The following is a 9,939-nucleotide window of genomic DNA, read 5'->3' as shown; positions in this document are numbered from 1 at the left end:
AATACACACACATATCATTCTTCTTTTTTCCCCTCATTTCTCATTTTATAAAAGACATTGATAATACTTGTCCACCTGTTTAATATGTAGCATTGACATCATCCGATGAGGAAGAGAGTCACTCCACTTAATGCAGAGATCTTATGTCAAACACCTTAGTCTTATTGCTTGTCACATAGGGACAAACCGGTATTGCAAAATGAAGACGCATACAAACGTGAACACAGGATAACAAAAAGCAAAAAAGGGAATGCTGATGCCCTCTTGCGTCAAAGCATCGTGAGGAACATTGCATCAAACTGGCTTTCAAAATCTTACTTTACACATCATGAGTTAAGTTATTTCATCTGAGTGTAGTGTCTGTTGTTAGGCAGCAGGTGGCGATCTCACAACAGAGTTCTGGACCATCCACCACCAATGTCAGTTTCAACATCAATGTCAAAGGATCTTACCAGGAGCACCAAACTAAAATCCTGCTTTATGAAAATATTTTTTGAAACCTCAAGTCCTCAAGGACTAATAGCATTAATAATATTATTAAACTGAAAGAATCAATACACTAACAGATTAACAGTAGGCATATTAAATTGATATTATTTCAGTCAAAAATACTATAGAGTAAAGGTATGGTTTGGAGAGGTCTGTTGCCTGTAGACAGAGCATAAGGTAACAACAACTGCTGCTTCCCCACTGGTCAAGCACTATCTACTGGTTTAATTCTATTACCTGTGGAGCATATCAAGTTCATCAAGGTTTACCAATGCTCTTTGCATTGACTTGACTGAGATTTGGTACCATGCTCAGACTTTGAGATCTGAGATTCCATGCAGGAAGGTGAGCTATAGCTCAAAGAGTGGTTGCCTAACAACCTTAGTAAAAGGGACCTGGCCAGAGAGCAGAGGGCTGTGATCTGTGGCAGAATTGATTTTTCTCTCGTGTTGTGCTGAACTTTGGTCCTGAGTGTGAGGGCCACTGCAGGTTTTGCCTCTGCAGGGTTTTGCATTGAAGGGGTCAGAACTGTAATTTGAATGGCAAATGGTGTCAAGAGAATAGAATGTGCTTTTGTTCACCAGACTGGAAATACTAGAGAGCCCCCCCCCCCCCCCCCCATCAGTCTCTTAGGGATGAGGTATTGTATTTGCTGAGTGTGTGTGTTTGTGTGTATAATAATCTATGCATGTATGCACCCTGTTATGTGTATCTTCTCTGCAAGGTATGTATGTCAATGTGTAGATTCTTGTGTACTGTACTGTACATACTGTACTTTCTGATGGCGTTTATGTCTAACAGTCTCTCCACACCTGTGTCCATATTTGTGTGTCACGACCTGTGGATCTGTGTGTGAGCATGTGTATATGTGTCAGTGTGGGTCATTATTTAGCCAGCCTCCAGGCTTCACCTCTCCTCCACCAGCCTCTTCAGACGCGCCACCACATCCTCCCCGCTCGCCCAGGGCACCACGGTGGCCTTGAAGTCTGCCGGCTGGGCTTCCTGCTTCTCCAGGATCAGCTTGTGCATAGGGTAGTCCCGCCGGGGGAAGGCCGTGTCGCGGGGCCCCAGGATCAGCGAGGGGCAGAAGTCATTAGCACCGTCGCCCACGTAGAAGACGCGCTGGAAGGGGCGCCCGCGCTCCTGCGTCCGCCGCGCCAGGTACTCCCGCACGATGACCTGCTTGCACATGTTCTCCGGGCAGCGCGGGCAGCTGTGGGTGTGGTAAGGCCCCAGGTGGAGCCGCCCGTTCCCGTCAAAGGAGGCTGGGTTGGTGAAGATCTTCAGGAAGAGCTGACGGACGCCCGCCCTGCGCAGCCAGGACTCGATGAAGTACATGTTGGCGTCAGACACCAGCACAATCTCAAAGTCTTGGGGGTGGGTGCGAAGGTACTGGAAGAGAGGGATCATGCCGGGCGAGGCTGGGATCTTCTCAATGACAGACCGGATGGCCCCCTCGGGCACGCTCTGCTCCGCCATGTAGGCCAGCACCCGCTGCATGTACTGATTGTAGTGGCCAGGCTGGTACGTGTCCTTCAGCCAGTTCGGGAGCTTCTGCCCAGGCGCTGCCTGCACCACCACGTCATCGCTGCTCTCATCGACAATGGTCTCATCAAAGTCAAAGAAGATGAGAAAGCGCTTGTCGGGAGAGGGCGAGCGGACGGCCATATTGCCTGGACGCCGGGGTAGCTCCTCCTCCTCGCCTGGGGGAGGGGGCGGGACAAAACAACAGTTGAACACAGAGTCCCTCATGACTGGCACCCTTGTACTTTGAGTTAAACCACAAAACTTCTCTCCTTTCCCCTTCTCTGTCTGCGGCACTCCTCTGCTCCCCCTCACTTCAGAATACAGCGGGGGACACAGGCGGTGATTCTGGGAAATATCAGTGTACAAAAGGGAATAGTGTGGAGGGCAAGAACAGAGAAGGATTGATGATGGTAAAGAACACAAAGAACAGATAAAAGAGAAAGGTGACAAAAACTAATTTAGACAGCATGGATTTTAAAGAAGCCTGCTACTCAATCACATCAAACATTTTTCCCAGTTTCCACCAGAGCAATGTTCCAACAGTATCTTTCACATGCAACTATAAACAAAGCCAATTTAATTAGCAATTACAATCACAACAGTAACATTTTTGCTCAAAAACAGAGCAGAAATGTAGCATATAGATCAAATAAATAACATTAACAGACACGGGGACATTAAATAGGCTACCAGTAGATATTAACTAAAATCCCCTGGACAATGAGATTACAGTATCCAGAACTTTCAACTAGAAAGTCAACCAGAAAAAAACAAATCCCTTATTGAGACCTTAATAGTACCAAATTAGGCCTTGTATAAACGTCATTTGTATTGCACCACCCCTTCCAATAATAGTGAGCGTTAGACAGTGTAAAGTCACATGCTGTAAGTGGGCTTCGTGGGGGTAGGTGTGCTGTAGGAGTCAGCTACAGCACTGACTCCTTAGAAGATACAGACAGCTGTCCGGACAGCTTTACGGATAGCTTTAATCATTGTTTAGACTACAGTCACCATCGTTAAACACAACATCCTACATTGTCAGGAAAACTTACTCCCAACTGCTGAAGACTCCTAGCTGCGATGACATATCTGGATAATATTGTTCAATTGAAGGCATTATTTTATTGGTGTTCTTTCCTTTGTACAATAACAAAAGAATTAACTACAAAAACAACAATCATACATTTAAAACAGACTGCTAGTAATATTTTGTGGACGTTTGATATTCTATGGTTTCGGCTGATTTAACCAACCTTGAAGCTACTTGTAGGTAGAGCTTGTTGACATCTTTATGACAAATTATACCATTATGATATAAATGTGTACAGAATATTAGGCTACTGAAGCACATAACACGACGGAACACGGTACATTCGGTAGAGAGGGTGAACTTTATGTGTCAGATATGCAGGTTACAATTACCAAGGGTTACTTTGTTCAATCCTTAATTATAAGGATCCATAAATAAATTACATTGCGCCCCCCTGCGGTTGTAGGAGTAATTAAGATTACCCATATTTTGGGTAGCCATCATTAATAAACGAAAAACCCATAGCTCTTTCTCTCTAAGAGGAACTAGTGAACAGATGCATTGTAAATCTATCATCTTTGCAAACTAACCAGCTAGCTAGTTTATTAAATCAAATGCGGGCAGTTGCCAAGTTATGGCTGCCATGATCATGACGTCATGGCAAAAACGTTAATATGTTGGCATAAAGTAATTAGTACGTAGCGAATGCTTGTGTACAAGGTTCAGATCCTGTCGTTGAAACATTATCTAACATAACATCCATGTAACAGCCCTACGTCAAATGGACCAAGCGTCACTGGAACCTAAAACGGAAGAGCGATTAAGGCATAAACATATTAGACAATGTTTTTGTTTGGACATCTCTGGGTCATTTTATCGCTCTGTGCGGATTTTAGCGCAACATCCAGATCTGATCTTGACTTGACATCCTTCTTCTTGTCTTAAAACTTTATTGAGCAAGACCAAAAAACGAACGTTAAACAATAGACATCTTCTCCTATACGGTACCACGGCGCTGGTTTTCTTGAATCTAAACAACTTTAATGTGCAACATGGAGACGACGGAAGCCTTACGGTCTGGTTATGTAATATTTTTACAGTCAGGGAACATCAAAAACAATAGTTCTTAGTCCGTATGGACAAATACAATGTGACTGACAATGTCACAATGTAAATATGTCCAAATCGTGCTCTTTTTACAGTAGGTGGGATGAAATGAGTATGTGTGTTTTAATTACCTAATATACCGACCTTCAATTTAACTTACCTTTGTGTAAACAAATAGTTTCTGGGTCGACGTCCACCCGTTCTGCTAATCTGCAATTTGAACAAGAGTGAACAAATACCTTAAACACATAGGCTACGAAATTATATGCATTCGGCTAAAATGTATACACATATTGCACCACCTACGTTACAGAGGCAATTGTTGTAACCTGCTAAGTACAGAACAACGAACGCCAAATTGCCTACGCGATTGAACTGTCATAAATTAGCCTTTATTATGATGCGGACATGAGCGCAATTCTACAATTGCAGGTACATTCTACAGACAAAATGCCCACCGTGAGAAGCACAGCGATTTTTTTCAATTCATGTTACATTGAACCCACCGGCACAGGAAGAACACTGAAACAATTCAACAAAATAAAAGCAGATAGGCGACCACAAAGAAATGAATAACTAAAAATAGCTAATCCCAGCAACATGGATATGAAATACTAGTGAAATAATAATGTCAATATTAATCCTGCTACACTTGCAATAATAGCCTAACAGTATTTGTCTCCCTTGGTAGCACCAGCTGAGAAACGAGAATTAAACTTTTCTTAAAGGCTCGTTAATTTTTATAAATATCCCAATTATATTATCATTTACAATAATTAGACATTTTAAACTATTTTAAAACAAGAATCTTTTCCAAATGCATCCATGTGTTTTGCTTTTGCTAGACAAGGTTCAGGACTTGTGTCCTTTTATTACAAAAAAAAAAAGAACTAAAACAAGAAATCACCAGTGAAAGTAATTGACCATAAATAGCTGTTTAAGCACACTGACGGTCCACAGAGCAACGAGCATCCCGTGTTCTATCGCCTTGTCTAGTTCCGTTTTCAAACGGTCGAGATGCACTCCTTCTTGAAGCACTTCGTCTTGTCATAAGCCTGCCTGGTGAACATATCCAACCCCCGGAGACGAGTAGTTTTTCCATAGGGAACGAAGTAGTTTCAGCCCATTTTAATGGTTCTCAAAGCCGCAGAGAGCGACTACCCCGGTGACGTCTGGAGCCACTGACCAATGACGCGTTTCTGTGCCATTTAAAGGAGACACAGCGGTATTAGTTGCAATAGTTCATTCTTACTATAAAATTCATAAAGTTCATTCTTACTATAAAATAACACCACATAAACAAGACGATTTTACGATCATTACGATGCTGACGGTGAATATGCGGTTAGCTAACTAAAAACAAAAACTCCTGTGATGGAATGTTGATAGTACTAGCAGTAAATCGTGTAGAAACATGTAGCATAAATGTCTGGTCGGTATTGGATATTTGATTTCCCTGCCTTCATTCCGTCAGCAATGTAGCTAAACCTACACAGCTCCAGCCGTGTCAAGATAAAGTGAATCGCTACCAGTGGACCAAAACATGAGAAAGCAAATGATTCTTGTTAACAGCTGGCTTCTCATGATGGGTATTTCACAGATACAATATCAAGTGTCACCACCTTTCATTTTCCTCTCCCCGTTCAACTATGCTGCAGGTTGCTGCCCATCCTGTAAAAATCCCGAGGCCCCGCTCTAAGGCACTATACTCTCAAAACCCCTCTGACATTAAAACATAAATCCCCTATGATCACATTTAACCCATCGCCTCTACTCTGATGCCGTGACGCTCTGTGAATACATTTATTTGTGTAATAGTAAATAACCTTGAGATTATCACGATATATATGTCAATAAACAACACAAACGACTCTACAGCCGGTGCAGCCCCGTTTGTAAAAGTGGAAGGAGTCAGGTGCTTCGCTGAGGTATCTCATTCTGACAGGAACGTATGCCTTTGGCCCCAACTCCGCTACAGCAAGCGTTATCACCCCCTTTATCTTAGAGAGAACGAGCGACTCCCCTCGCTCTAGCCACTCCAAGAGCGGCTCTTATGCCACCCAGCTGGTGCTATTTCGGAAGATGAAGCGAAGTGCAGACGTCAAGGAGAACTGCTCCGGTTTTTCATCTCCGTTCTCTTAACAGTCTCTCCCACACACTGCGATGAGTCAGGCATGCATTTTGAGTCGACGCTTCGTGCTCCTGTGTCTGCCAAGGATCCATTTTGACAATATTACCTATTCTTCTTTTCAGCCACCTGAATATGACATGGAAACTGTGGTTTTCACATCCACGCGATGTTCGCATTAAGGTTTCAAGGACATTTGTTGTGTGCAATTGAAGCAGAGATTATATGGTGTTTTTTTTCCGTAACGTTAATACATCTGCACGTATGCATACATGCGAGTCCCCACATACATGTGGATACATTCAGCGTAACGAAGCAACGAGAAGGCAATCCTTTTATCGCTGCTTTATCGCAGCCCATCCCCGCGCCACCCTTGGGCGTGTGCTGCTGACGGGGTGCATTTCCTCTCCCAGTTCCTGCCAAAGGAGCAAGTGTTTTCACCTCAGTTAGAGTACACGGATCACCTCATATATACTTCTCCAATCCTGTGTGTCTGATTAGGTGGAACAATTCAATAACAATTCTGAATTTCTTTATATTATGTATTTCCTTCTCTGAAGTTGTGGCCCTGAACAAGGGTATTTTAAATTCTGCTTAAAAATGACTAACTGCCTTTGTCTTTTACATACACAGCCTCCATGCAGGAGAACCATGGCTAGAGAAAACTCAAATCTCTGGCTGGGAGGTGATACAATGACTTAATTATAGCTCTAACGCTACCTGACCTACTTGGCAAGACTAAGGATCAAATAGCTGCAAACGTCAGTTCAGCTCCTGCTTGAGCTAAATGAACACAGTACTATAGTTTGTTGGAGAAAACAGGTGACCAAACGATTCAATCTTCACTTGTACCACTTTGCTCCAGCAGACGCAGCTTTTGTTCCTCAACAGTAAACGGATCACAGGATTTATTTTATGTATATGAGAGTACCTGCCACCTGCAGCACACTGCATATGTGGATCAAAAGGTAAGCCCTAAGCAATTGTCAGTCACAATGGCAGCGGTGTCCTGCTTGGCTCATAACTCTCACCCTGCGGTATGACTGCGGTTAACATATTCCCCAGGACAGGATGCCACTCCAACACGGTGGCAAGCAGAGGATCATTTTGTGGTTTGCTGGATGTCTTTGGTACAGCCCATCTGGGGGTCAGGTCCACAATATTGCTGACTCATGGTAAACACTGTACCGATAAGACCACTGAACAGATGGCCCATTGTAAAGAAAATACAGCAGGCAGGCGCAATGCACGGGGACAGAGGTGCTTTAACAGTACACTCAGAGAAGTGCAGTAGCTCAAAATGTAGGGCACTAGGTTCACTAGAACCAGTGTTAAACAGGTCTCAAAATAAGGAAGTAGTCAAAATCAACAGGGGAACCATAAGGAAGGTGTGTAAGTAATAGTCTTCTGTTTGCTTGGTCAAGTGTTTGACAGATTTGACATCTTCTCACAACTGCAGTGTTCTCCATTGTGTTTGGCATGAATATTGTGAGAGCATTATCAAACATATTTGCATTACCAAACATAGCTAGGTCCTGTGCTTTTGGCCAAAACTAAACCCAACACACAAATATGGCTACATCATTCAGAGTTTTGTTGTTGTGACAGCCAGTTTGTTGAGCTGGAGCTAGCCATGTGCACTCGGTGGTATGCTCTGGTTTGTGTGTTAATATGGTATAATTTAAAAATAATTCGATTTCCACCCTTACCAAAACACTTACTTTGTTCAGGCTTTAAATATTGTGAATATTACTACACAGCTAAGGTTTATTTCTAGAATTATAAAATGGCAATGCAGGACTGTAACTGAAAACAAACATTTACAAAATTCATAAATGTTAAATAATTTTATCAGCCATGCTTGTCACTAGCACCACTCACCTTCAGAGAATACAGTGAGGCCATAGGGGTGATCACACAAAGATGTAAAGCGAAAGGCTTTCAAATTTTCACAAGTTTTTATATGGTAATAAAACCTGCCAATTGCTCAGGCACAGTAAAAATGGTGCTACTGTCTTGTACTGAAGAAAAAAAGGCTACTCCAAAACAAGATTCCTCTATATGATTAAGATGACCACATCAATGGCACTCTGTATTTGCCTTAGGAGTCAGTTCTCCAGACCTACCATTTTTATTAAGGAGCTGGAACCAAGCCTTACGTTCATTTACTACATTATTCATTTGAGTAATATGTTCTGTACATTACATTGTTGTTATTTTGCAGATGTTCTCATCCAAAGCAATTTACATATTTGCATATGTTACAGTTTTACCTATTTATACAGCTGGATATTCAGAGACACAATTGTGGGTTAAGTACCTTGACCAAGGGTATAACAGCAGCCCCCCTAGCAGGGAATCAAGCCAGCAACCTTTTGGTTACAAACGCTGCTACTTACCACTACATCACAGTGCTGAGTTAAGAATCATCCGTAACCAGCATTCTACAACAATCCTGTGTGGTACCGTGGAGCTGGTAAAGATATCTTTAAGTATACAACTTTATTGTTAAAATTTAGTCTAACTGCTACAGCAATGGAAGTGGCCACCCATCTGTTGTAACACTCATTTAATGCATGAACATCTGGATAGAAATAAAAGATGACAGCACACAAATGGGAGATAATTATGGCTACTTCTTTTACTTTGAAAGTTAGCAGAAAGTCTGTTAAATGTACATTATCAAAAAAAGGCCCAGCATTTCCTCTCCAACTCCAAAAACATCATAAAGCTGCACAATGTGTACCAGATACTCACGAATAAAATACACAAGGCTACATTAAGTGGTTAAAAATACATAAAAAGTAGATTGACTTTTAAAACATCTTTGAAGAATAGACCTCATTATTGTTTTAACTAGTAATGATTTTAGTAGAAAGTGCATTCTATATAACAAAGAAATAAGGAGGAGAATCATAAAATGGAACAGAAATCCGTACATTGATAAATGGAAACCCAATATAAATTCAACAGAGGAGCACCCCGCCCGAAGAGGGGTACAGAGAGAAGGGTCAAGTGAAGCAGGGAGGAGCTAGTGGAAGATTAACAGAATTTAGATCTGAATTGAAGCATTAAATAGATCTTCTGTCTCACTTTTGAGTCCAAACTGTGCCTGTGCTCCAAGGCTGACAGCTAATGTCCTTGAGTCATACTGCATTTAAAGGGCACGAGTTCACTGGAGGCACCGGACAGATCCGTTGACCTTTACTTCAGCCTAACGGCTCGAAACGGATGATTCAGCTGATGCCTGCATTTTAAATGGCGGATCTGAGCAGCACCTCCCTTAAAATAATGCCCGTACAGAGGCAGATCCTCTTTCGTCACCCCCTCCAACTCATTCCATTTCCCTGCTTCACAGACAACCTGCCCTAGACAACACTTTCAACTGCCCACAATGCTTTGTCACTCTCCCCCCTTACCGCGTCTCGCAAACGCAGCAGTAAAGTGCAGAGGATTAAAACAATACAAAACAATGGTTTCAAAAGCAGTACTGAACACACGTTGCTCACAGTTAGCTTGGGAAAAGATTCCTGAACAACTACAGTAATGTGTTTTCTGCTGAGCTCCAGAGGATGACCTCCCTCCCTCCCTTCTGAAGGTGCACAGCCGAGCTGATAGCTGGCTTTACTGTATGATCCTAGGTCCAGTGTCAGCAGCT

At 42.5% G+C, this 9,939-nt stretch overlaps 1 protein-coding gene across 5 annotated transcripts; it reads right to left on the bottom strand.

Moving 5' to 3' along the window:
- Window positions 1-634: 634 nt before the first annotated feature.
- Window positions 635-5,277, bottom strand: LOC118793989 (probable phosphatase phospho1). 5 transcript variants are annotated; one of them, XM_036552118.1, is made up of 3 exons: window positions 5,061-5,277; window positions 4,314-4,363; window positions 635-2,361 (listed from the first exon to the last, which is right to left on the bottom strand). In XM_036552118.1, exon 3 carries the CDS (start codon window positions 2,239-2,241, stop codon window positions 1,396-1,398), a length of 846 nt encoding a protein of 281 aa, XP_036408011.1. In that variant the 5' UTR covers window positions 2,242-2,361; window positions 4,314-4,363; window positions 5,061-5,277; the 3' UTR covers window positions 635-1,395. The 5 variants fall into 5 exon arrangements, with proteins under 5 accessions (XP_036408011.1, XP_036408010.1, XP_036408013.1 ...); XM_036552117.1 differs by having other exon boundaries at window positions 5,078-5,277; XM_036552120.1 differs by having other exon boundaries at window positions 635-2,192; window positions 5,078-5,277.
- Window positions 5,278-9,939: the final 4,662 nt, after the last annotated feature.

Source organism: Megalops cyprinoides, chromosome 19, assembly GCF_013368585.1.
Source record: "Megalops cyprinoides isolate fMegCyp1 chromosome 19, fMegCyp1.pri, whole genome shotgun sequence".
NCBI lineage: Eukaryota > Metazoa > Chordata > Actinopteri > Elopiformes > Megalopidae > Megalops > Megalops cyprinoides.
The sequence above is the reverse complement of the archived record's forward strand: the minus strand, read 5'-3'. Positions and strand labels throughout refer to the sequence as shown.